This window comes from Coregonus clupeaformis, chromosome 28 (genome assembly GCF_020615455.1).
Source record: "Coregonus clupeaformis isolate EN_2021a chromosome 28, ASM2061545v1, whole genome shotgun sequence".
Lineage (NCBI taxonomy): Eukaryota > Metazoa > Chordata > Actinopteri > Salmoniformes > Salmonidae > Coregonus > Coregonus clupeaformis.
The window spans coordinates 29,868,744-29,895,839 of NC_059219.1; the positions used below are offsets into that span (position 1 = coordinate 29,868,744).

Consider the following 27,096-nt stretch of genomic DNA (forward strand, 5'->3'; position numbering starts at 1 on the left):
CCTCGCACGTGTAGGTCTACGTTTCTATGTCTACCCCCCTCCCCGCCTTAGAAAAGAGAGAGGAGGAAAAAATAAAGTAAATTATACAACAATACCCCGCCTCTTCTCCCCTACAGTAGACTACTTCTACAACATCTAAGCTACACTACCACTTCCTCATGTTCTGCGGCGCCGGGCTCCTACTGACCGGCTCCAGCCATGTCCGTAGAGAATTCAGCGGCCGGCGGCAATGACTGGACCGCGGACAAACGAACAGGTACCAGTAGACCTACTTGTACCGTGTTCAAGACAACTCGGAAAGTCGTTCGGAAACTCGTAAGATGAGCTCCACGTTTCCCATTTGGAATGTATCAGAATCAACCAATAGGAACCTCTAAGCAAAAATCGTACCCATATTTTCACTCGGAGGTTCTGATCTTTCCGAGTTGTCTTGAAAGCATCACGTGTGAGTTCTAGTCTATGAGGTAATAATAGCCTATTGCAGTCGATGCTATGTGCCGGGAGGAATTGAGGGGAGCTGTTTCCATGTCTTTCGCTTTGAAAACAATTGTGGTTCTACCCAAAAATGTAGGTCAGTAGATCACTGGAGCAAACGCACACTCGAGGAAGTCCTGGGATGCGCTCGTGAGAGTTTAATAATTTGGGGCATATTTGTGGCATTCTACCATTTAATTTAACAGGTATGAGTTGGCGTGCTTTTATTAGAATTTGTGCATGGTGGAATTGTGTTTATGGTAAACCTGGTGTAAAACCATGCAGCTGCCTTTTCATAGGCGGTCAACAGATCTTCTGTTCATCCCTTTGGTATTTTGTAGGCTATTATGCAGGCTATTATAAAATAAGATAATCAATTAAAATGGCACCAATCACGCATTTTATGCATGGATTATGCTTGTACCATATCTTGTTCAGTCGGACGTATAGCCTAAACTGTATTTTAAATATGTGTGTTGGGTAGCCTAGCCTACATGTTTTCATAGTTGTGAGTATCTTGATAGTATAATTAGAATCTATCGCGGCAAGTTTGTACTTTTGGCGACGAGAATTTCCCATGTCTAAAGCATTCTGATGCATTGCCACATGTTTCGTAGACTGATCCCCATAACCCCATTGTGATTTTGGGATGCATGGTAAAATGTTAAAGAATATTACCAAGAAGTGGGTTATGAAACAGTTTCCAAATTCTCAAGGTGGGTGGGTGGATTTATTGGAATGCAGAATGGGACATTTTTAGTTCTCGAATGTGCATGCTAGGCTAATATACAATTTACATTTTCGTCATTTAGCAGACTCTCTTATCTAGAGCGACTTACAAATTGGTGCATGCACCTTATGATAGCCACCATATATATATATATATATATATATATATATATATATATATATATATATATATATATATATATATATATATATTTTTTGGGGGTGGGGGGAGGGAGGGTAGAAGGATTACTTTGATCCTATCCCAGGTATTCCTTAAAGAGGTGGGGTTTCAAGTGTCTCCGGAAGGTGGTGAGTGACTCCTCTGTCCTGGCGTCGTGAGGGAGCTTGTTCCACCATTGGGGTGCCAGAGCAGCGAACAGTTTTGACTGGGCTGAGCGGGAACTGTGCTTCCGCAGAGGTAGGGGTGCCAGCAGGCCAGCGGTGGATGAACGCAATGCCCTTGTTTGGGTGTAGGGACTGATCAGAGCCTGAAGGTACGGTGGAGCCGTTCCCCTCACAGCTCCGTAAGCAAGCACCATGGTCTTGTAGCAGATGCGGGCTTCAACTGGAAGCCAGTGGAGTGTGCGGAGGAGCGGGGTGACATGAGAGAACTTGGGAAGGTTGAACACCAGACAGGCTGCAGCGTTCTGGATGAGTTGTAGGGGTTTAATGGCACAGGCAGGGAGCACAGCCAACAGCGAGTTGCTGTAATCCAGACGGGAGATGACAAGTGCCTGGATTAGGACCTGTGCCGCTTCCTGTGTAAGGCAGGGTCGTACTCTGCGAATGTTGTAGAGCATGAACCTACAGGATCGGGTCACCGCTTTGATGTTAGCGGAGAACGACAGGGTGTTGTCCAGGGTCACGCCAAAGTTCTTTGCACTCTGGGAGGAGGACACAACGGAGTTGTCAACTGTGATGGCGAGATCATAGAGCGGGCAGTCCTTCCCCGGGAGGAAGAGCAGCTCCGTCTTGCCGAGGTTCAGCTTGAGGTGGTGATCCGTCATCCACACTGATATGTCTGCTAGACATGCAGAGATGCGATCCACCACCTGGTTATCAGAAGGGGGAAAGGAGATGATTAATTGTGTGTCGTCTGCGTAGCAATGATAGGAGAGACCATGTGAGGATATGACAGAGCCAAGTGACTTGGTGTATAGAGAGAATAGGAGAGGGCCTAGAACTGAGCCCTGGGGGACACCAGTGGTGAGAGCACGTGGTGCTGAGACAGATTCTCGCCACGCCACCTGGTAGGAGCGACCTGTGAGGTAGGACGCAATCCAAGAGTGAGCCGCGCCGAAGATGCCCAACTCGGAGAGGGTGGAGAGGAGGATCTGATGGTTCACAGTATCAAAGACAGCAGATAGGTCTAGAAGGATGAGAGCAGAGGAGAGCAAGTTAGCTTTAGCAGTGCGGAGAGCCTCCGTGACACAGAGAAGAGCAGTCTCAGTTGAATGACCAGTCTTGAAACCTGACTGGTTTGGATCAAGAAGGTCATTCTGAGAGAGATAGCAAGAGAGTTGGCTAAAGATGGCACGCTCAAGAATTTTGGAGAGAAAAGAAAGAAGGGGTACTGGTCTGTAGTTGTTGACATCGGAGGGATCGAGTGTTGATTTTTTGAGAAGCGGTGCAACTCTCGCTCTCTTGAAGACGGAAGGGACATAGCCAGTGGTCAAGGATGAGTTGATGAGCAAGGTGAGGTAAGGGAGAAGGTCTCCGGAAATGGTCTGGAGAAGAGAGAAGGGGATAGGGTCAAGCGGGCAGGTTGTTGGGCAGCCGGCCGTCACAAGTCGCAAGATTTCATCTGGAGAGAGAGGGGAGAAAGAAGTCAAAGCATAGGGTAGGGCAGTGTGAGCAGGACCAGCGGTGTCATTTGACTTAATAAATGAGGATCGGATGTCGTCAACCTTCTTTTCAAAATGGTTGACGAAGTCATCCACAGAGAGGGAGGAGGGAGGGGGAGGAGGAGGAGGATTCAGCAGGGAGGAGAAGGTGGCAAAGAGCTTCCTAGGGTTAGAGGCAGAGGCTTGAAATTTAGAGTGGTATAAAGTGGCTTTAGCAGCAGAAACAGAGGAAGAAAATGTAGAGAGGAGGTAGTGAAAAGATGACAGGTCGGCAGGGAGTCTAGTTTTCCTCCATTTCCGCTCGGCTGCCCGGAGCCCTGTTCTGTGAGCTTGCAATGAGTCGTCAAGCCACGGAGCAGAAGTGGAGGACCGAGCCGGCCGGGAGGATAGGGGACATAGAGAGTCAAAAGATGCAGAAAGGGAGGAGAGGAGGGTTGAGGAGGCAGAATCAGGAGATTGGAGGGAGAAGGATTGAGCAGAGGGAAGAGATGATAGGATGGAAGAGGAGAGAGTAGCGGGAGAGAGAGAGCGAAGGTCGCGACGGCGCATTACCATCTGAGTAGGGGCAGAGTGAGTAGTGTTGGAGGAGAGCGAGAGAGAAAAGGATGCAAAGTAGTGGTTGGAGACTTGGCGGGGAGTTGCAGTGAGATTAGTAGAAGAACAGCATTTAGTAAAGATGAGGTCAAGCGTATTGCCTGCCTTGTGAGTAGGGGGAGACGGTGAGAGGGTGAGGTCAAAAGAGGAGAAGAGTGGAAAGAAGGAGGCAGAGAGAAATTAGTCAAAGGTAGACGTTGGGAGGTTAAAGTCACCCAGAACTGTGAGGGGTGAGCCATCCTCAGGAAAGGAACTTATCAAGGCGTCAAGCTCATTGATGAACTCTCCAAGGGAACCTGGAGGGCGATAAATGATAAGGATGTTAAGCTTGAATGGGCTAGTGACTGTGACAGCATGGAATTCAAATGAGGAGATAGACAGATGGGTCAGGGGAGAAAGAGAGAATGTCCACTTGGGAGAGATGAGGATTCCTGTGCCACCGTCCCGCTGACCAATGTTTCCAGGAATAGACTTAACTTAGTTTATTCAGCTAGCTAACTTGGTACAGTATCCGACCAGGGCACCGTATCCTATGACGCCATAGCTAACTAGCATGCTAGCATCCAATAACACACGGTTTAGCATCAATACTTGGTTACAACAAACTACCAATGGATCATTCATGTCCGTGTCTAGTTCCTTTCATAACGCAGAAGTAATTAAAAGTTGGCTAGCTAGCACAAAGTCAGTCATGCTAGCTACACAAGTGGACTACACATCTCGAATGTTCAGAAAGTGAAGCTTACGTTGCAAAGTTCTCATTGACTAAAATGATACAGTACTGCTAGCTGGTAATGTTGGCTAGCTAGCAGTGGCTGCGGTGTTGACTGTTTGAAAATGTAGCTGGCTAGCTAACCTCGATATTTTCTTTATACTACACCTTTGTCTTTGATACCAAGACAACTATGTAGCTAGCTAACTTTACACTAATCAAATCGTTCCGTTGAAATGTATTTAGTTGCTACAGTACTGCTAGCTGGATAGTTGGCCAGCTAGCAGTGGCTGTGGTGTTGCTACCCGCTAGCTAGCTAGCTTTAATGGTCCAGGTAGTGGGTTAGCTAGCTAGCCTCGTGCTTCACCGGGCTCAGCCGAATACACTACAATACTTACCTACAATAACTACCTACAATAACTACCTGGATAAACTACCTACAATACCTACCTACAATCTAAATGCATGGTTTAAGCTTTACTCGACACATATAATGAAGAAGGCAAGCTTACCTCCCCGCTTAGAGGAACACAACCTCACCCCATCGCTCCTCACACCACTATGCATTAAGCATGCATGCTTAATAACACAATTTCCCATTTGGAATTTGTCCATAACATCCAATAACGGACGTGTTATGAATTTAGTTGAATATGGTCACCGAGGACGCTCCTTTGAAAATAATACCTATTCGCAGCATTAAACATTTGTAAAAAATGTATAGGCCTGCCTGACACATTTTAATTGAGCCTATGCTACTTCAAGTAGGCTAGGCTAGCTGCGCTTTGGCCAATATTACCTTACAACTTGTTTAGGCTAATTAGGCCTATGTGTTCAGTTATTTTGTAAAACACCATAGCCTATAACTTGATATAACTCTTCAAAGCAAGCTGCACGTGAACGTTTGGACGCTTATTCAAGAGGTAGGCTGTAGGTCAATCAAGCTGCAACACTTGGGAGTTTTTCTTCTTGCCACTCGTCTTTACGCATTAACATCACACACCAATAACATGTCCTGGGTTGGCTTATATATGACTATAGTTTCAAGTTAACAATATGAAATGCAAAAGGACTATCAGCAAATATGGTGTGAATTTCATTTATCAACATCAACATTATCCTTGTTGGGAGACTACAAACAGTCTTGCTCTGGACTGTGGCCCATGTCAAATATGAGGCAAACATTTTGACATTAGTTGACGATTCTTAATGGTGTTGTAGGTTTATCACTCAATTGCTGTAACAGTATTTATTTATTCCTGACCTTAATAATTATTGAAAAAACTTAAAGTACTACCAGACCTAAAGGTGTTCTAGGATAACAAACTGGAATCGATAAAGAGGATGGACAGAGAAAATAATGTATTACATCGCACTCAGTCAGGCAACCAATTGTTAAAACCATGTTGCCAACAACAAACTGTACTTCACCTGAATAGGATAGATTTCCCCATTACAAGATGTAATCCCTCTGTATTGTATATTGAATAAACCAAATGTATTCAGCTGTCAGGCCTCTTTCTTAATATTGTATCAGATACGTATCTCATCTCACGTATGCATGTGTTCAACCTGATATCGCCTGGCCCCTAGTATTATTCAAAACCAGTGCAGAGGTTTGTAGGTGGGTGGTGGTGGGGGCGAATCCTGTGGGAGTGGGAGGGGAATGGTCCTCAGGTGAACTAGTCAGATTGGCCAATGTGACAGGTGTAGAATTGCCTCACTGTTGCCTTTCTTTTGTTGGCTTAAAAGACAGCCAAAGGATTGGATTTATTTTCTGATAATAAAAACAAGCTTCCTTAAATGAAGTGAAGTGTAAAGCTCAGATTCCTCTGAAAGAAAATGTGCAAACACAAGGAGGTATGATTAGCCATTAATGATTAACCCATAATTCATTCTAGGCTTTTACATGAATATGTTTGTGGAGGACAACTTCACTGGAACCTCCCTTTTTCCATGAGGGGGAGATGAGAATAAAGTGCATATTGGAAACCTGGACACCAATAGACACCCGATAAGCTAGTTATCATTTTCTACAAGTATAATATGGAATTTGAACGGAGAAGGATGTGTGTAATGTAAACAAGGGTACTTACACTAATTACTAGTTTATCAGGTGGCAAACTACATACGTTTTTTCAGTGAATATAATAGGGAATCTGAACTCGGTTACTCACCACTCACCAATACTGCCTTACCTAGATACTGCCATGACTTCATACTGCCATAACTAGATATGGCCATAACTTCATACTGCCATACAGTGGTGGGAAAAGTACCCAACTTCATACTTGAGTAAAAGTAAAGATACCTTAGAAAATTATTTAAGTAAAAGTCACCCATTAAAATACTACTTGAGTAAAAGTCTAAAAGTATTTGTTTTTAAATATACTTAAGTATCAAAGGTAAAAGTGTAAATCAATTCACATTCCTCATATTAAGCAAACCAGACGGCACGATTTTCTTGTTGTTTTAAATAGAAATAGTCAAGTAAAGTACAGATACCCCCAAAAAACTACTTAAGTAGCACTTTAAAGTATTTTTACTTAAGTACTTTACGCCACTGCTGCCATAACTATATACTGCCATAACGTCATACTGCCTTATCTAGATACTGCCATAACTATATACAGTGGGGGAAAAAAGTATTTAGTCAGCCACCAATTGTGCAAGTTCTCCCACTTAAAAAGATGAGAGAGGCCTGTAATTTTCATCATAGGTACACGTCAACTATGACAGACAAAATGAGATTTTTTTCTCTCCAGAAAATCACATTGTAGGATTTTTCATGAATTTATTTGCAAATTATGGTGGAAAATAAGTATTTGGTCAATAACAAAAGTTTCTCAATACTTTGTTATATACCCTTTGTTGGCAATGACACAGGTCAAACGTTTTCTGTAAGTCTTCACAAGGTTTTCACACACTGTTGCTGGTATTTTGGCTCATTCCTCCATGCAGATCTCCTCTAGAGCAGGGATGTTTTGGGGCTGTCGCTGGGCAACACGGACATTCAACTCCCTCCAAAGATTTTCTATGGGGTTGAGTTCTGGAGACTGGCTAGGCCACTCCAGGACCTTGAAATGCTTCTTACGAAGCCACTCCTTCGTTGCCCGGGCGGTGTGTTTGGGATCATTGTCATGCTGAAAGACCCAGCCACGTTTCATCTTCAATGCCCTTGCTGATGGAAGGAGGTTTTCACTCAAAATCTCACGATACATGGCCCCATTCATTCTTTCCTTTACACGGATCAGTCGTCCTGGTCCCTTTGCAGAAAAACAGCCCCAAAGCATGATGTTTCCACCCCCATGCTTCACAGTAGGTATGGTGTTCTTTGGATGCAACTCAGCATTCTTTGTCCTCCAAACACGACGAGTTGAGTTTTTACCAAAAAGTTATATTTTGGTTTCATCTGTCCATATGACATTCTCCCAATCCTCTTCTGGATCATCCAAATGCACTCTAGCAAACTTCAGACGGGCCTGGACATGTACTGGCTTAAGCAGGGGGACACGTCTGCACTGCAGGATTTGAGTCCCTGGCGGCGTAGTGTGTTACTGATGGTAGGCTTTGTTACTTTGGTCCCAGCTCACTAGGTCCCCCCGTGTGGTTCTGGGATTTTTGCTCACCGTTCTTGTGATCATTTTGACCCCACGGGGTGAGATCTTGCGTGGAGCCCCAGATCGAGGGAGATTATCAGTGGTCTTGTATGTCTTCCATTTCCTAATAATTGCTCCCACAGTTGATTTCTTCAAACCAAGCTGCTTACCTATTGCAGATTCAGTCTTCCCAGCCTGGTGCAGGTCTACAATTTTGTTTCTGGTGTCCTTTGACAGCTCTTTGGTCTTGGCCATAGTGGAGTTTGGAGTGTGACTGTTTGAGGTTGTGGACAGGTGTCTTTTATACTGATAACAAGTTCAAACAGGTGCCATTAATACAGGTAACGAGTGGAGGACAGAGGAGCCTCTTAAAGAAGAAGTTACAGGTCTGTGAGAGCCAGAAATCTTGCTTGTTTGTAGGTGACCAAATACTTATTTTCCACCATAATTTGCAAATAAATTCATTAAAAATCCTACAATGTGATTTTCTGGATTTTCTTTTCTCAATTTGTCTGTCATAGTTGACGTGTACCTATGATGAAAATTACAGGCCTCTCTCATCTTTTTAAGTGGGAGAACTTGCACAATTGGTGGCTGACTAAATACTTTTTTCCCCCACTGTATTGCCATGATGTCATACTGCTGTGCTGTCTAATCAACTTTTCGACATTCATGTTCTAGTTTTACCATAGACCCTATCGACACAATGGCTTTATAACACTCCCAAACATAGAGGTGTAGTGAGTTCTTGTGTGAGAGCGACGGGTCAGTAGTGAGGGATAGGGGAGGGTGATTATGGGGCACCAGCACCTGTAGCACCAGCCACAGGAAGCTCATCTGATGAGGGAGAGTCCTTTTGAGGGTCTGGTTATATTGGCTGTGACTGCCAGGGTCTTCATCATTATCAGCTGAAGACCTGGACCAATGGAGTAGTGCGATCCTCACCACATTAATCCAGCCAGGAGAGAGCATCATCCATGGAAGGTTCAGTGGCTGCACTATCAAGCTCCAATGCAGAGGCTTCTCACTCCGTCACACAGGCCTCACTCGCCATACAGTCATCTCTTAGGAAGCCAGGACCAGAAGTGTAATCTTGTGTCGCATTCAAGGTGATTCAATTGACCTGGTGTCTGCACCACCCACTCATGTCCTGCACAACCAGGGATCTTGTTAATGTCTGGTTCCCAGTTGTCAGTGAGTTTGCGTTTCCTTCTGCATCTCCTATTAGCCACAAGAATTGGATCAACATTTAAGAAGAATACTTTACAGTCAATTTTTTCTTTCAGAAAACAGAAATGAGTTCCAATCCCCCTGAGACACACACACTCTAAGGGGTCGGAAGCACACTGAGAATTTAAGGGTTAACTGCCTTGCTCAAAGGCACAACGGCAGGAGATGACATGGAGAGAGGCTGGCCTAGCCAGGAAATGACTGCTGCGTATTTACCAGGGGTTGCTCTGGTCCCCCTGATGAACTTTGATCCGAAGTGGGTCAACCAAACGGATGTGTAGCACAGCCATTTCCCTACATAACTACCTAATTGTATTTGATATGACATTGTCTTCCCCTTTAGTTAGTTACTGCAAAATAGGGATCTCCACTCTTCCCTTTACAATTGTGTTGGATTTTATGAAATGTATTATGTTGTTCTAATTTATATCACTTTTCAATTAATACATGTTAGTGTGTACCAAAGCATTCTTCTAAATTTACCTCAACCCTGAGCTACTCTCTGTCTTAGTGTCACGCCCTGACCTATAGAACTCTTGTTTGTTGAGTCAGGGTGTGGAAATCTATGTTATATTTTCTATGTTTATGTTCTAGGTGTTGTATTTCTATGTCTGGCCGGGTATGATTCCCAATCAGAGGCAGCTGTCGCTCATTGTCTCTGATTGGGGATCATACTTAGGTAGCCCATTGCCTACTGTGTATTGTGGGATCTTGTTCCTGTTAGGCTGGTATGTGTATAGCCTTTTGGACTTCACGTTACGTTGTTTCTTGTTTTGTTGAATGTTTATTTAGTTAATAAACATGTACGCTTTTCACGCTGCACCTTGGTCCGACCCGTCTCTCAACATTCGTGACACTTAGTCAAACATCCAAAAGCCACAATGTTTCTACTTTGATTGGGCAACAAACTTTGTCAGATTTGTCTGAACTATTTTCATGAAAATTGAAAAATAAATAAATGGAGATTAAAATAAAGTAATAACTGGCTAACCCTACATGATGGTACAACTACAGAATTAGCTAAATTATTAAAATTACTACCATTTCTCTACCTGTGGAATATTTCCACCTGTTTTGATTTTATGCTACTACAGTTTCTCAATGCTTGGTGAGATGCCTGCAGGAAAAGGAAGAGCGGGAGGGCAGGGGTGGAGTATTTTGTGCATTCCACCTCTGTCAGAAATGACCCCCAAATTCCTAGAAATAGCCTAGGTTAGTTGATTATTCATTATTTGTAAGCATTAAAAGCATTAGAATCCCAAAATATCTTCCCCCTTTTTCAACAATATTTCAAATAAAATGTCAACTCTTAAAGTATAATGGGAGTCATGTGCAGGAAGTAGGTCAATGTTACAGCATTTATATAAGCAGTGAGGTAAGGCGATAGCAGAAACCATCACGTGCCACATGCTGGGGGGAAACTGGGAGAAAGCCAGTGGTTAGACGCCCTCTCATGGTGACTTGTACTAGGGACATGGAAACTCATCACGTGCTGCGTGACAGCCGGGAGAAACTGTCTGAGCCAGAGGTTGGTGTCTGCTAGGCTGATTTAGGTTGATGAGTTCATTCACCTCACCTGCCAGGCTTATAGCTTTCAAGATGATCAGTTACAAGCTGGAAGGTCATTTCCAGTTAGCTGAACTTAAAACTGATTTACACTGAGGAACATTTGTCAATAGGCATACAATGGAGAGTTTATTTATAGTCCTCTCAAGTGGATGTTAGTTAGTGCATACACACTTATCATGTGACTGATCAACACAATAACATTTATATTTATAAGATGTTTTAAAATTATTTATCTTTTGAAACTTTTTACACAATATTGAGTTACACTCCCAGGCACCTTGTAATTATACAAGGTTCCAACCATATGTATGGGTTGCTTGAAGTCAACATCCATTGAGTTGGTATTTGTGCCATCTTCTGGGCAAAGCAAGTAGCTGCAAGCATCCATTCATTATTTTCTCAGTCCTCAGTTGAGTGTTTCAATTGAGGATCGGGGATATGTGAATGTCTTTTATGGAGGTTGTCAAAATTGGCAAATATAAAAATCAGAGGAATTCAACAAAACACCAACCCATTTTGTCTCTAGGTCCTCGAGTGGCGCAGTGGTCTAAGGCACTGCATCGCAGTGCTAGCTGTGTCACTAGAGATCCTGGTTCGAATCCAGGCTCTGTCGTAGCTGGCCGCGACCAGGAGACCCATGGGGTGGCGCACAATTGGCCCAGCGTTGTCCAGGGTAGGGGAGGGAATGGCCGGCAGGGATGTAGCTCAGTTGGTAGAGCATGGTGTTTGCAACGCCAGGGTTGTGGGTTCGATTCCCACGGGGGTATAAAAAATAATGTATGCACTAACTGTAAGTCGCTCTGGATAAGAGCGTCTGCTAAATGACTAAAAATGTAAATGTCTCCGTAAGGGTGTCAGTGCTACAATAATGCATCGATTTGACCGTGGAGGAATTACAAATGATGAGAAATCAAAACTAATGTGTCAGTTTTGTATGGTTCTTGTGCCTGTGGTTTAGGACCTTTACCCATAGGAGAAAACAATAGCCTTCCTGTCTCTCGGCCTGACGTCATAACCCCACGCCTGGCAGGAGCCATGCCTCATGTCATAACCCCACACCTGGCAGGAGCCATGCCAATCCAAGAGCTGCCTAGGAAACGGAAGGGGGATCTAGACAACAGGTAAGAGCAGAGAGACCTCACCTATCATAAAGTAGCATAAAAAGAACAACATTCTTATTTTTGTCTCTTACCCGGTGGACTTATATTTTGTGTTCTCTATGTCTTGCAGGGAAAATGGTGATGCTCAAATGGAGGAGGAACAGAGCAGGTATTTGAATTCTTTAGAAATTCTTTTTTATCTTGGCAAGATCTCTCAGGGCCAGGCCAGGTGATTAAATTAATCATTTTAAATAATCATATATATTTCCCATTCCAATTTAGATCGGAAGACGATGATCAGCAGGTCAAAATGAAATGCTTCAGGTAAGAGCCTGGGCGTACATATTCATTTGGTATATTGAAAGGGAGTTAAAGGCCCAATGCAACCGTTTTTATCACAATATCAAATCCTTTCTGGGTAACAATTCAGTACCTTACTGTGATTGTTTTCAATCAATATGGTAAAAAAGAAACAAAAATAGCTTCTTAGCAAGAGCAGTTTCTCAAGCAAGAATTTTGCTAGGACTGTCTGGGAGTTGTCTGAGTGGGGAGGGGAAAACCAGCCGGTATTGGCAGAGCGGTTTGGAACTCTCTTTCTTATTGGTCTATCAACTAATTTACCAACAGGCAGGCCAAAACTCCATCCCACCAAAACAGGCTGAAATTTCAGGCGGTCATTTCAAACAGATCTTACACTAAAAAGGCATTATCATAATTTTCACAATTTCACAGTATTATTCCTACCTTTGGTGTGGAAATATATATAAAACACAGGAAAATCACATTTCTGGCTGCACTGGCCCTTTAAAGTATGCTTTAGGCCTATCCTCTCAAGTTCAGTAAAAAACAAGAGGATACTTTAATATTATAAATGACCTAATACTACACTCGGGTGTGTTTTTTGTGTGATTATTGGCACTCTATGAAGCTGGTGGTACGATGCGAGCGACCACATCACCATAACGCCAATAATAACAATAACACACACCCTCTCATGTGTTGTTGTTTTAATAAATGATATCATGCTGACTTGATAGCAACAAGCTTCACCTTGCCTCAGCCCGTAGTGAGATATGTGTGTGAGAGAGAAATACGTGTATTTGTGCCCTCACTCACAGGGAGCCACACAGCCAAATTGAAAAGCGGAGGAGGGACAAAATGAACACCCTTATCGACGAGTTGTCAGGGATAATTCCCTCCTGTAACCCCATGGCCAGAAAGCTTGACAAACTCACGGTGCTGCGAATGGCTGTGCAGCACCTCAAAGCCCTGAAAGGTAGGCCTCATTATCCCAAAACTGCCCCTACAACACGGTACCACACCAGGCAATCTGTGCAGCACCACACATCTCTTTAAGGTAGATCTCATAAAGCTACACTAATGCAGTTAGTCTTGGACACATGGTGGCTGCAAAATACACAGCTGTGCACAAATAGCTTGGTTCATTGCTGATAATATATATATATATATATATATATATATATATATATATATATATATATATATATATATTTAATATTTATATATATATATATATTTAATATTTATATTTAATATTTATATATATTTTTAACTCAAGTTGTGGTATAAATGTCAAGCTCCTAAGGGACAGGTACAACACAGACTAACAGCTCAGTGCTGTGTTCGTCTCCTCAGCAGGTGCCAGCAGCTCCTTTACTGACGTTAACTACAAACGCAAGCCTTCGTTTCTGCCTCAGGATGATCTCAAGCACCTGGTGCTCACGGTAGGCCGCCCTTCAATCTGTCTCAATCTCTTTCTCAATCAACCAAGAGCAATCCCATTTGGTATTGTGGCAGCAGTCACAACAGTGGGGTAGGATTATGTAGTATGTCGATTTACAGTTTTTGTGTGTTGGGTCTACTAGGCTCCAAAAATAGCTGAGAATCTTGGTATTAATATGGGAAATATAATATCTACAATTGTGTGGTTTTTACTTTAAAAGTGCCGCATTTTATCCAAAGTTATGAGAGACTGGTGGACATGTTTGTCACGGTTTCGGCCGAGACTGCTCCTCCTCCTAGTTCGGGCAGGCTTCGGCGTTCGCCGTCCCCGGAGTACTAGCTGCCACCGCTCTATGTTTCGTCGTTTGATTGCTTTTGTCTGTCTGTTACACCTGTGTCCATTTGTGTGTTGATTACGTGTCTTATAAGTTCCTTGTTTTGCACTAGTATGATTGTGTGTTGTTATGACTGCCACTGTGTCGGAGCTACGTGTTTGCACCCTGTTTGTTTTGTGTTTAGTGTTTACGCGTGTGCGTAATTTTCCCTCGCCTCTTGGTGTATGTCGAGGTCGGGGTTTTCTCGTAAGCATTAGACTATTAAAGTCTGTTGGACTTAACCTCTGTGTCCTGCGCCTGACTCCTCCACCACATCCACATCGGTTCTAGTGACAATGTTTCTCCTTTAGACTTTAAGTCTACACTTTATTTTAAGGACAGTACCTCAGGCATACCCTCTGGGTTTGCTACAGTATTTTTTAAATTCAGTTGTTAACTCATTTCACTCTGGGAAATCCCTGTTAAGAACAGGATGTGTCAACGGCTCCAGTTCTTTCCCCTCGCTTGGAGTGTTCTGTTGTATAACCTTTGCCAGCTCTGATCTCCCACAAGTGTGCATGTTTGTCACACACAGTCTGCCATTTTGGAGTAAACAGAGGGAGTGGATACACACTGATGGTTTCAAAATACTGTAGCAGTGTCAGTGTTTTCATGGATTGAAATATATTGAGGTCGTGCCGTGTCTCTTTTTCCCAGGCTGCAGATGGGTTCCTGTTCGTGGTGAGTTGCGACAGGGGGAAGATCCTCTTTACCTCAGAATCCGTCTCCAAGTTCCTCAACTACAGTCGGGTCAGTGAACTGGTTATACTTAACCCTCCCGTTGTCCTAGGGTCAAAATGACCCGCCACTGTGTTGAACCAACTTTATTAAATTTTTATATTTTTGGGATCATTTGTGAGAAGGAGGCAGTGAGACTTTAAAGAAAGTATCACTGCCTCCTTCTCACAAATGATCCAAAAAATATAAAAATTAAATAAAGTTGGTTCAACACAGTGGCGGGTCATTTTGACCCTAGGACAAGGGGAGGGTTAAGCAATAAGGCCCGAGGGGGTGTGGTATATGGCCAATATACCACGGCTAAGGACTGTTCTTAGGCACAACACAACGCGGATAATTACTAAATTGAGCTAATTATTGAGGTCACTATCACTCAATCCTATTTAGGAAGAGTCCATTACTTAACAGTGCTATCCCATTCATTTAGTTCCATGGTTCGGTTTTCTTTGGCCATTTGTAACAGGCAGCCCATGCCCCTACCACTCCCATTGATTTTTAGCTAGCGGTGGCTAAAGTTATCTGAAGTTTGTAGTGGCTGTCTAAAGAAAACCGAGCCATGGATTATATTTTCTCCTGGCCCATAGACTACTTACAGGGCGAGGAACTATCTAAGATTAAATTGTAAAATACTAAATTCCCCTTTAATACCTTGTAATTTCTGTACCATAGTAAAGTTATACCTGAATCTGTTTCATGCTTTATATTGTGGAGGTGATGCTTGAAGTGAAGACCGGAGGTTTAACCAGAAAGTTCCGGTGGTTCTGAAGTGGGGATCTGAATCAGTTGTTTCCCCTAGTTCAGAAGTATAGTTGGCTAGCTAGCTAGCTCACACAAGATTTGGTTCCGGGTTCTGAGATGAATAGTTTGGTTCTGATAATTAAAGTGCTGTTTTTGTTTACAGTTGGAACTAATTGGACAGAGTCTTTTTGATTATGTCCACCCAAAGGACATTAGTAAAGTGAAAGAGCAGCTGTCAGCCTCAGGATTATACCCTCGCGAACGGCTCATAGATGCCAAAAGTAAGTCTGCAAAGACTTTATTTAAATGTATCTGTTGCTGGGATTTTCCTATTTTATTTCTCTCTGTGTTTTGTTTTGTTTGTGTCTTGTTGAAATTCAGTTTAAGCTATCTCACTATAACGGTATTACTTTAAAGAAAGCTACAGCTGTTATTTCAGTTCTATTAGCACAGGGGAAAGAGCAGAGAGCCTGGGTTCTGTTTGTTGTTGCTTTACTGGTTTCCACTTTGACCTCGTTCTCTTTTGAGGTCACAGATTTGTACTTTTTATGTTCCGTCTTCAATGTTACGTTGTGTTTAAAAATATTTATTATAAATATAATGTGATGTTGTTGGATCATAGGCTCTCCCGGTTCTTTAGCAGGGTTACAGGTCCAGGACCTTCCTGTGGGAGCAGTTCAACTGTGTACAGGGGCACGGCGCTCCTTCTTCTGCCGCATGAAGCACAGCAGAACAGTTATGAAGACAGAAGACAAAACCATCCAGCCCAGCAGCTCCAAGAAAAAGGGTGAGAGAGCCATGCAGATAGAACTTTCACTAAATACATCGTAAGAGCAGAGAGGAACGTGGTGGTCATCAACCCAGAAGCACAATGTATTTTTCTTGATTCCACCTCACTGAGGTAGTTGGTTAGCCCTGATAGGGCCATGATTGGAATTGCATGTGGGGGTTAAATGTAAACATGTGTTTTATGTGCACTGTCTACCCCTGTAGAGTCTCAACGATACTGCACTGTCCATTGCACTGGTTACATGCGGAGTTGGCCCTCCACCCAGCTGGATGCTGAGAGCGACGATAACGAGTCCTCCCATCTGTCCTGCCTGGTCGCTGTGTGCCGCATTCACCCTAACAATGCCTGTCAGCCCTCACGAGAGGTCAAGGTCAAACCCACCCAGTTTGTCACTCGCTTTTCAATTGACGGCAAGTTCACCTTCGTGGACCAACAGTAAGTGGTGTCTCTTACACAACCCTTTTTGCGATTTTCGCTCATTATTAAATATTCTTGGCAGGTGTTGGCATAATGTTGAACCAATACTGTTCATAAGGGGGCATTGTGGGCATAGCCTTCACCTGGTGAAAAACACTGGGAGGAAAATAAAACCGAATCTATACCCTGTGAAAGTAACCACACCTTTCGCTTTACTTCTGGATCAAGTCCGCTAATCTTTTGAACGGGCTTCACGGTTATATAATCAAATTCGAAATATATATATATATACAATTACATTCGCTTTTACAGAGTTTTTGCACTTAAGACCATTGCGCTATGTTTTTGCCCATTGAAGACCATTCAAAAAACCTACAAAAGTTTTAAAAAACTACAATGCTGAGGGGCAGTCACTTCCTGGTAACTTTCATAGCGTATTGTTCTCAGAGTTTTGTTCAGATTTGATCTCTTTCAGCTGAGTTGAGTATGTTTTGATACATACTGTAATGTTAGCCAAGGCCACGGTAAGTTAAAATGGCCTTGGCTAACATTACAGTTATACCCTGGGTAACCCAACCTGTGCTTGTATTAACAGCCAAAGAAAGAAACAAATAAAGAGAAAAGCAATGACGTTGGTTAAGGCAGGCCTGGCAGGCAGTCATCTTGGATAGGGTTTGCCATGGCACCCCCTACCATACCACAGTGGCTGTAAGTGTAATGGGGTTACCCCAAGTTTTCCAGCAACTGGTCTGAATGCATTCCAAATGAGACAATATACCCCTTGAAGAGATGACTGTACTGATTATTTCAAGAGATGGCAACGGTACATTACTAGTACTATTGGTTTGAAATATTGATAATAACTTTGCTAACTAGTGAGTTGAAAAATGTTTACTTGGAACATTGTGTTGGAAATATTCTTTTTTTATATAGTAAGCATGTCAAGATAAATACGTTTTTACTTATCGGTTGTCAAATAGGCAGCTCCATTTCACAACAGGAGCCCTTTCACGTATGTGAATTTGTTATTGTGACCCCGGCTGTCCTAAAATGTTACACTGGTGGTGAGATCTTCTGACTAACAGCAGAGAGTGCATTGAACGCGTCAGTCCAATTTGATTTATGTTTACAGTATAATTCATATTATCTGTAAGTAGTTTTATTTTTGTTGCTTTTTAGTGAGATTCTTTCTACTTTGGCATTTGATCCCAATTCAGAGAACAAGAACCCAGTTCACTTTACTGTGGTCAGATGTTTGACAACCATTCCATTTACTCATTTCCATAGAAACAGAAAGGCTGCATCATGTATATTGATGGTTATAGTTAGTATTTATTGTGCCATTCTGAAATGATGTACATAGTTAGAGCTGGTAAGTGGACAGAAGATATCAACCTGGTACTGTAGTTGGTTTATAGAGAATAACAGCCTCCTCGTCTCTGTCCTTCAGAGCCACTACTGTTCTGGGCTACTTGCCACAGGAACTACTGGGGACGTCGTGTTATGAGTACTTCCACCAGGACGACCTGCAACAACTTGCAGAGACACACAGGAAAGGTAATGGAGAATAGTTTGGTTGTCTTTGGTATCTACTTATAGGTGAGAACCATATGTTCTCCAAATGTGCAGGTTGCTCAAACAGATATGAAAGATATTTCGGTTGCAGAAAATGACCAGGTTCTTACTTATGTTGCATGGTAAAATGGTAATTACTAGGGCTGTGGCGGTCATGACATTTTGTCAGCCGGTGATGGTCAAGCAAATAACTACAGGTCTCACAGTAATTGACCGTTAATTAACATAAACATTTTTATCATCTCCTGGCTTCCACACATAGCCTGCAAGCCACTGATGCAGACCTTTGAAACATCTACATTTAAAAAAGTCTAATAAATCCATTATTTATTTAAGACAGGTCTAAAGAAACATTTTATAAGAAAATGTAGCCCATTTCAGAAGAACAGAATATCATACACTGAGTTGTCCTTACAAGCATTTCGCTACACCTGCAATAACATCTGCTAAATATGTGTATGTGACCAATACAATTTGATTTGATGTTAGGTCCTGATCTGGCTATGCCATATGGCTGTAGGCTACACTAGTTCATTTAGCAGACAAGATTTGCTTAGAATTCCGTGGCATTATTTTATATAATTTTATAGTATGAAGAATACAATTGAACGTAGCTGAATAAAATATAAATAATATTTTCTCCAAACGATTTGAGGGAGTGCACACATGCGGCTATTCTGTGTTGAGAGGTTAACAAAGAAACAGGTACTCCTATATGCTTAATTTAGAGTTATTTATGTAACTTTAGTTGTGATACAAATGTTGGGTTATATGTTTAGATTTTTTATATATTCTAAGGCTGTACACACTTCATCAGTCTCTCGTTCACAATTTGACAAGCACTTGATAATGCCTCGAATTTCCTGGCTGCATCCCCTTTGTGTGGCTGTAATGCCCCCTAAAAAAATCCTTGCCTTTTTCGGCCAGTGGCCATTGTGCCCTTGGGTTGAATTTAATAAGTATAATTCCCTTCTCCCGGCTGCGTGCTGAAGCACCTCTCACTCACATGGAAGCACCTCTCACTCACATGGCTCTCTGTCATGTGATCGTGTCTTTCTCACAGGCTACAAGTGAAGACAGACACATTGGGGACGCAACTGCACGCGTCTTTATCCAATTTCGAGGCGCATATTGGAGATATTGGAAGAACTGTCCACTTTTCATCAGCCAACCAGATGAGTAGGCCTAACGAACAGCAAAAGCACTAGCCTATGTCAGTCTACTATCCCCCATAGTACAAAAGTTGAGCTATTCTATTCTGTGAGAGAAATAAATATTCCAAACATAGTCTGGGACATTTGTGGGATGCGATAGATCCCAAATTAATACAACCACTTGCATCAAAAAACCTGTTTTAAGCAAGGAGCCTGATGCAACAGATGAGAACATTTAGCTTAAAATGCTGATAAAGTATTATTTTCTTCACATTATAAGTGCAGCAATGTGCACACGGCAGTAGGCTATAAGCGCAAATGTTTCATTAGCAGGAAAACACCATTCTAAAAAGTGACCACAAATGCGATTATGCATGTAATACTTTTATTATAAAGGTGCATTTTTATGGTGGAAATTATCTTCCCCAAACTTGAAACTCACGCGCTGCGTATGTATGCCAGTTAGGCTCTACACCCGTTGTAAAGCGGATTAATGTGCTTCATTTTAAGAAGTTATTTGGCCACTTTAGTTGTGATACAAACCTTATCAAAACATATAGGCCTATGGGCTAGGCTACATGAGGTGTGGGACTATGATTTGAAAAAGTTGCAAAAAAAACATGCGCTGTTTCTTGCCTTAAACTGGTCATCATTCACAAGTGATAGGCTAATATTTTCACCCATCACACTATTCTTGATTTAATCTTGTCTTTACATATATAAAATAATATATGTGTGAAATTTGTTATGATTTAGAATGGACCATTATCATGCACCTGTTTCGAAACAGGGGCAGCTGAAAAAAATACATGTAATCTATGCACTTAAATAGCGAATGGAGGACGCTTTTCCTGTGGTTCATTTTCATGCCAGCCAGGTAGGCTATACTCCTGTTGTAAAGAGAAGCAATGTGCTTAATATTAGAAAGCTGAGAAATAACTATAGTAGGCCTAGCCTATAGAAAGCTGATGGGTTCCTCCTCTTTTTAGTAGAGGCCATCACTCTGTGTGATTAGATTTTCGATGACGTTTGCATTGATGTCAGAGTGATTAGAGGGACAATGGAGTGCTGAGTACCAGGCAGTTAGCAAGTTTGGTAGGCTACTAATGACCATCAGCAGCATCAGAGCTTGGAGAGGCCTAATTACCGTGACTAAACGGCACGTGGAATTTGACTGCCTTCATGATTCGTGACCGCCGGTGTGGCGGTAATACGGTCACCGTAACAGCCCTAGTAATTACACCATAATAACCAATGCTTACTTGTTTTTTATTGCGGGGCACATTGCAGTGACATAAATGGCGTTTTGTGTCTCAACAGTTCTCCGCAGTAAAGAGAAGATTGAGACCAGCTGCTACAAGTTCAAAACAAAACATGGCTCCTTTGTCATGCTTCAAAGTCAGTGGTTTAGTTTTATAAACCCGTGGACCAAAGAAGTGGAGTTTATTGTGTCAACCAACCAAGTTTTGTGAGTGCCTTTTCACATTAGGTCTAGATTGTGGGTTGAACGATCTATAATGATATTCAGTAAAATACATTTAATTTAATAATCTGCTTCGAATCAAGACACAAGTTCAGTCAAAATTGTCCCATTTTGGTCCCAAAATGTATGTCACGATCGTCTGAAGAAGCGGACCAATACGCAGCGCGTGGAGTGAACATGATGACTTTATTTAATAAAGCAACCACGAAAAACAACAAATGACGATAGTGAAGTCCTCTGTAACACTGACAGAAACATGGAACAAAAACCCACAAACACACCGTGAAAACACACAGTATAAATATGGCTCCCAATCAGAGATAACGAGCCGACAGCTGACACTCGTTACCTCCGATTGGGAGTCATATGACTAACAAGCTACTCCAACCAAACATAGAAATACACAACTAGAATACCCAACATAGAAATACACCCAAGTGAAAAATAACAACCCTGGCTCAATAATAAAGTCCATGGAGCCAGAGTGTCACAGTACCCCCCCCTAAAGGTGCGAACTCCGGGCGCACCAGCATACAGTCTAGGGGAGGGTCTGGGTGGGCGTCTGTCCACGGTGGCGGTTCTGCCCCTGGTCGTGGTCCCCATCCCACCTTAGTCACCACCCGCTTCCCTAGCCTCCTCCACATGACCACCCCCCAACTAAACCCCCACTGGGTTAGGGGGCGGCACCGGACTAAGGGGCAGCACCGGACTAAGGGGCAGTACCGGACTAAGGGGCAGTACCGGACTAAGGGGCAGTACCAGGCTGAATGGCGGATACTGGCTGGACGGCTCTGGTGGCTCCCCGGCTGGTCGGCTCTGGCGGATCCCGGCTGGACGGCTCTGGCGGATCCCCGGCTGGACGGCTCTGGCGGATCCCGGCTGGACGGCTCTGGCGGATCCCGGCTGGACGGCTCTGGCGGGATCCCGGCTGGACGGCTCTGGCGGATCCCGGCTGGACGGCTCTGGCGGATCCCGGCTGGACGGCTCTGGCGGGTCCCGGCTGGACGGCACTGGCGGGTCCCGGCTGGACGGCTCTGGCGGGTCCCGGCTGGGCGGGCTCTGGCGGATCCCGGCTGGACGGCTCTGGCGGATCCCGGCTGGACGGCTCTGGCGGATCCCGGCTGGACGGCTCTGGCGGATCCCGGCTGGACGGCTCTGGCGGATCCCGGCTGGACGGCTCTGGCGGATCCCGGCTGGACGGCTCTGGCGGATCCCGGCTGGACGGCTCTGGCGGATCCCGGCTGGACGGCTCTGGCGGATCCCGGCTGGACGGCTCTGGCGGATCCCGGCTGGACGGCTCTGGCGGATCCCGGCTGGACGGCTCTGGCGGATCCCGGCTGGACGGCTCTGGCGGATCCTGGCTGGACGGCTCTGGCGGATCCTGGCTGGACGGCTCTGGCGGATCCTGGCTGGACGGCTCATGGCTGGCTAACGGATCTGGCTGCTCATGGCTGGCTGACGGATCTGGCTGCTCATGGCTGGCTGACGGATCTGGCTGCTCATGGCTGGCTGACGGATCTGGCTGCTCATGGCTAGCTGACGGATCTGGCTGCTCATGGCTGGCTGACGGATCTGGCTGCTCATGGCTGGCTGACGGGTCTGGCTGCTCATGGCTGGCTGATGGTGCTGGCTGGGCGGCTAGCGGTGGAGGCGGACCCCAGCCTCGGATTGCAGTCATCACCTCCAGCAGGACGGCTCCCATCCGCATGAGCCGCTCCTGCCGGTCACGGAACCCGAGCCTCCAGTCCAGCATAGGCTGCGTCGGCTCCTGCTGATTCCATAGCAGGTGTATGATTCTGTCTGGCGGAAGGCTCTAGCGGCTCCGGTCTGGCGGACGGCTCTGAAGGAACAGGCCGGGCTGGGCTGGTGACGCACCCGTAGGATACGTGCGTGGAGCAGGAACAGGCCGGTCCGTACCGGAACACACACCACTGGCCTTAACTGGGGATCAGGAACGGGCCGGACCGGACTGGTAACACACTTCAGTCTCTCATGCCGTGCGGCAACAACTTCCCTCCCTCTACTCGCCAATGGCTCCCGTAATCCGATAGCCTTCTCTCCACATCTCCCTGTGGCAGCCTCCTGCTGCCCAGGCGCCCCAGCCATGTGCCCCCCCAAAAATTTTTTGGGTAGTACTCCCGGGCTTCCAGCCTTGCCTCCGTGCTGCCTCCTCATATCGCCTCCTCTCGGCTTTAGCTGCCTCCAGCTCTTCACGAGGGAGGCGATATTCTCCGGTTGTGCCCAAGGACCCTTACCATCCAGTATCTCCTCCCATGTCCATGAATCCTTTATGGGTGGATATAAATCCTGTGTAGGTGGATCCTGTTGCCGCTTGACACGCTGCTTGGTCCTTTTATGGTGGGTTTTTCTGTCACGATCGTCTGAAGAAGCGGACCAATACGCAGCGCGTGGAGTGAACATGATGACTTTATTTAATAAAGCAACCACGAAAAACAACAAATGACGATAGTGAAGTCCTCTGTAACACTGACAGAAACATGGAACAAAAACCCACAAACACACCGTGAAAACACACAGTATAAATATGGCTCCCAATCAGAGATAACGAGCCGACAGCTGACACTCGTTACCTCCGATTGGGAGTCATATGACTAACAAGCTACTCCAACCAAACATAGAAATACACAACTAGAATACCCAACATAGAAATACACCCAAGTGAAAAATAACAACCCTGGCTCAATAATAAAGTCCATGGAGCCAGAGTGTCACAATGTAGCTGTTGTTCGAGAGTCCTCTGCGTTATACTAATGACATCATACAAGGGATGTACAATAATTTGTCGTCTGTTCCCTCTCCACACACAGGGGACCCGGTCACACAGAAGCTGAACAGCCGAGCAGCTCCAAGCTGTTGGAGGGTAAGGAAAGGAATATTTGTCCTGGTCATTTTGGATATAACTCAGTTTGGGTGTGTGGACCGACCTCAGCTCACTGTCCTGACCCCTCCCTCTGTTACAGAAGATGGCAAACGTACCATACTTATCCCTGGCATCTCCAGTGGCATGGCCACTATGATCTACGCTGGTAGCATAGGGACCCAGATAGCAAACGAGCTCTTGGACTCCAACAGGTGTGTTGCATGTATTATGGCATTGTTTTACAATGCAATAAATGTACCGATCTTGGATGTTAATTGGTCTCCACGTAGGCAACAGCATGACCCATAATTCTGTGGTGGCAATGGTTTGATTATTAAAACCATTTTCACTGAAGGTTTCTGTCAGAGCTTTCTTTGGCAACCAGGACGAAGCTGGTACTTGTACAGTCAGCTTACATAGTTTTTTTGTTTTATTGGCCCATGACCTTGAACATTTTGTTACATTAGTTCTGCTTTCTTTCACTGCCAAAATGTCACTGTTTCATAGACGATGTCTCTGTGTCTGTGCAGGGTCAACTGTTCTCCATCCAGTGGAAACTCCAGTCCCTTCTGTCCACCTCAGGACAGGTCTCCAAAGGTCTCCTCTCATGCCAATGTGAGTCACCTTACCTACCTCCCCTCTCATCCTACAGTGTCTTTAGGACCCTAGGTAGTAGTTGCATGTTGACTATAAAACTTTAAAAAACACTTTTTCAAAACTATTTTCATTACGGCATAAAGGGAGAGAGTATGGTGTTTTTTTTACATGCATAACCACTGGAGGTCTCCCTATGAACACATGCCTTGCATAGATTAAACACTTTTAAGCTGAATGTAATGTTTTGATGTACTTTAACTTACCAATTACCAGGGTAAATATTACCCCTCATATTAGGTGCGCTTGAAGAGTTTTGTAAATGGAACTTTGTATCAAAAAATCTAGAGAAAAACTGTTCTGTATTATTATGTACCCACTTGTCCTCTTGCAGATGCCAAATGAGGAGGTGACTGACTCAGATACAGTGAGCAAGTCTGGATCAGAGTCTGCTTCAAAGGGGGCCACATACGCTGGCAGCGACACACATATGGACACAGGTAGTTACCATTCAAAGCATATACAAAGTAAACTTAGAAGCAATGCATTTACATGATCTTTAATTTACCTAGACTGTTATCAATCAGACAGTTTTAAGTGTATATTTGGGTTACTTAGTTATACTTAGAGTTATACTTGGTTAGCATACGACTGACATAACTTTGAGTATTGGTTGATTTTGATGACAGCCCGTTCTCCTCCCCCAGGAGAGAGCTCCCAGATGGACCTGGACAGCATGGTGGGACCAGGCCTCGGTACCCTGAGCAATGATGAGGCCGCCATGGCCGTCATCATGAGCCTGCTGGAGACTGATGCCAACCTGGGGGACGCAGTAGACTTTGACAACATGCACTGGTCTCACTAGCAGAGATTCAAATGCCATCAATTCAGGAGAAGAATTGAGATTCCAATTCAAGAATTGAAAAATGATATTTATTCTTACGTACATTACTTCATTTATTTATTTAAGCATTTTCAAAGAGGATTTCATTGAATTCCTGAATTGGGATTTCAATTCACTCCCAGAATTGAAATGGAATTGACCCCCAACACCATCAGTCCTAAACTCTGTAGTTTATGGTTAGACAAGCTCCATCCAGGGACTATATTTTTGTGTGCTCCGCTATCAAGGAAACAGATTTATGTGCTTCTGAGGGACTTCTACGGCTCGGCTCTCTGTTCATGTTTCAGGAAGAGATATCCAGCCTGGGCTAAAACCAGCAAACTCTTTGGTGGCTTACACAGCTGTTTCAATTTTGGTGTGGATTTTTTTGATAAATTTTTCAATGTAACTGAATGTGTACTAAAACCACCCTAGTTTGCCTATATCTGGGGAGTCACAGATCGATAGCAGTTTGGTACTCATGGGGTTCCCGCCGGTGTGAAATTGATCAACTCAAATTCAAGGGAGTAGACGGCGGCATATGTTAATCCATTTCAAAGTATATGAACTCTGAACACTGATCACTTGTGTGAATAACTTCAAATGAACCATTGCAGCTGTGTCTTCACTCAAATTGTCATCGTCTATTATTACAAAGTTAGATTGTATATTGTTCTGTCTTTTTGCTCTGCGTTGTAGGCTTTTGTATAGGTGAATCAATATTGCTGCCATGTCTATTGCATAGACAGCAGCATAACTTTTTCTGAAGTCACACAGAGGTAGAGCTGCTTCTCTTGAAATGTTTTTATTTACACTGAAACAGAACACCCTGAAGGTGCACCTGCAGGGATGTAATGGAGGCTAAATGCACAAACACCTTTTTATTGTGCGAAAAGCATTTACGCATTTATTACGCAACGTCTGCGTTGTTAGCAATAGCGTATGCATTGCCTATCCTAGAGGACCACAATGGAAATAAGCTCTCAGGCTTTATTGTGTTTTGTCCTCAATGGTTTTAAATGTAATTTATAATGATACATTTAAATACTCACTGCCCGTCATCACGACCAGCGTTCAGCGCTTACCCACTTTAATCCTTTAAACCCTACATCTTAGTGTGTTTGAAATGTGGAGATGTGAAACTAATCCAGACAAGGAAAATTGCTTGCAAACAACCTTTTGATCCTCGCTTTAGCAAACTATTGTGAAAGCCTCTTTAGAACCAATCTCAATACCATGTCTGCTTTTGCTATGAACAGAGCATTACTTTCTCTCTGTGTGAAGTTTGCACAGTCTCTTGCTGGAATTCAATCTAAATGCACTGTACATTTAGTTCTGCAATTGTGATTACCACTTGAGGGACAAAAAGGAGAAATATCAGTGAATCCGTAAAGACTTGAATTGTAATGCCTGTGTGCACTCCTGCAGTGTTGATTTTAATTAAATGTTTTGGGTGAGGGAAGATCATGGCTTCATGTGCATAGAATCAAGTAATCTGGTACAGAAAAGCAAATTAATAGGCTGCATGTCAAACTTTGATATTCTTTGGCTCTGACCAATGCATCCACGCAATACAATTAAACATTAAAAACAAATCTGAACCCATTAAGTTGAATATGAAACGTATGTTTTTATCTTGAAAGTTTGTCAACGTCATTTATAGGCATGACTTAAATATTGAAAATCTGGAAACTGCATTTCAACTCTGAATTTGAATATTAAAAATATATGTACAGTGAGGGAAAAAAGTATTTGATCCCCTGCTGATTTTGTACGTTTGCACACTGACAAAGAAATGATCAGTCTATAATTTTAATGGTAGGTTTATTTGAACAGTGAGAGACAGAATAACAACAACAAAATCCAGAAAAACGC

General features: G+C 43.7%; 1 protein-coding gene across 6 annotated transcripts; it reads left to right on the forward strand.

Moving 5' to 3' along the window:
• On the forward strand, nt 1-26,826 carry LOC121557846 (aryl hydrocarbon receptor nuclear translocator-like protein 1). 6 transcript variants are annotated; one of them, XM_045208843.1, is made up of 17 exons: nt 1-256; nt 11,710-11,872; nt 11,982-12,020; nt 12,134-12,175; nt 12,970-13,127; nt 13,508-13,596; nt 14,626-14,718; nt 15,608-15,725; nt 16,085-16,231; nt 16,438-16,669; nt 18,102-18,208; nt 20,701-20,848; nt 23,692-23,744; nt 23,845-23,956; nt 24,275-24,359; nt 24,733-24,838; nt 25,046-26,826. In XM_045208843.1, the coding sequence occupies exons 1-17, from the start codon at nt 199-201 to the stop codon at nt 25,201-25,203; spliced, it is 1,908 nt and encodes a 635-aa protein (XP_045064778.1). In that variant the 5' UTR covers nt 1-198; the 3' UTR covers nt 25,204-26,826. The 6 variants fall into 6 exon arrangements, with proteins under 6 accessions (XP_045064778.1, XP_045064780.1, XP_045064781.1 ...); XM_045208845.1 differs by having other exon boundaries at nt 23,848-23,956; XM_045208846.1 differs by having other exon boundaries at nt 16,088-16,231.
• Nucleotides 26,827-27,096: the final 270 nt, after the last annotated feature.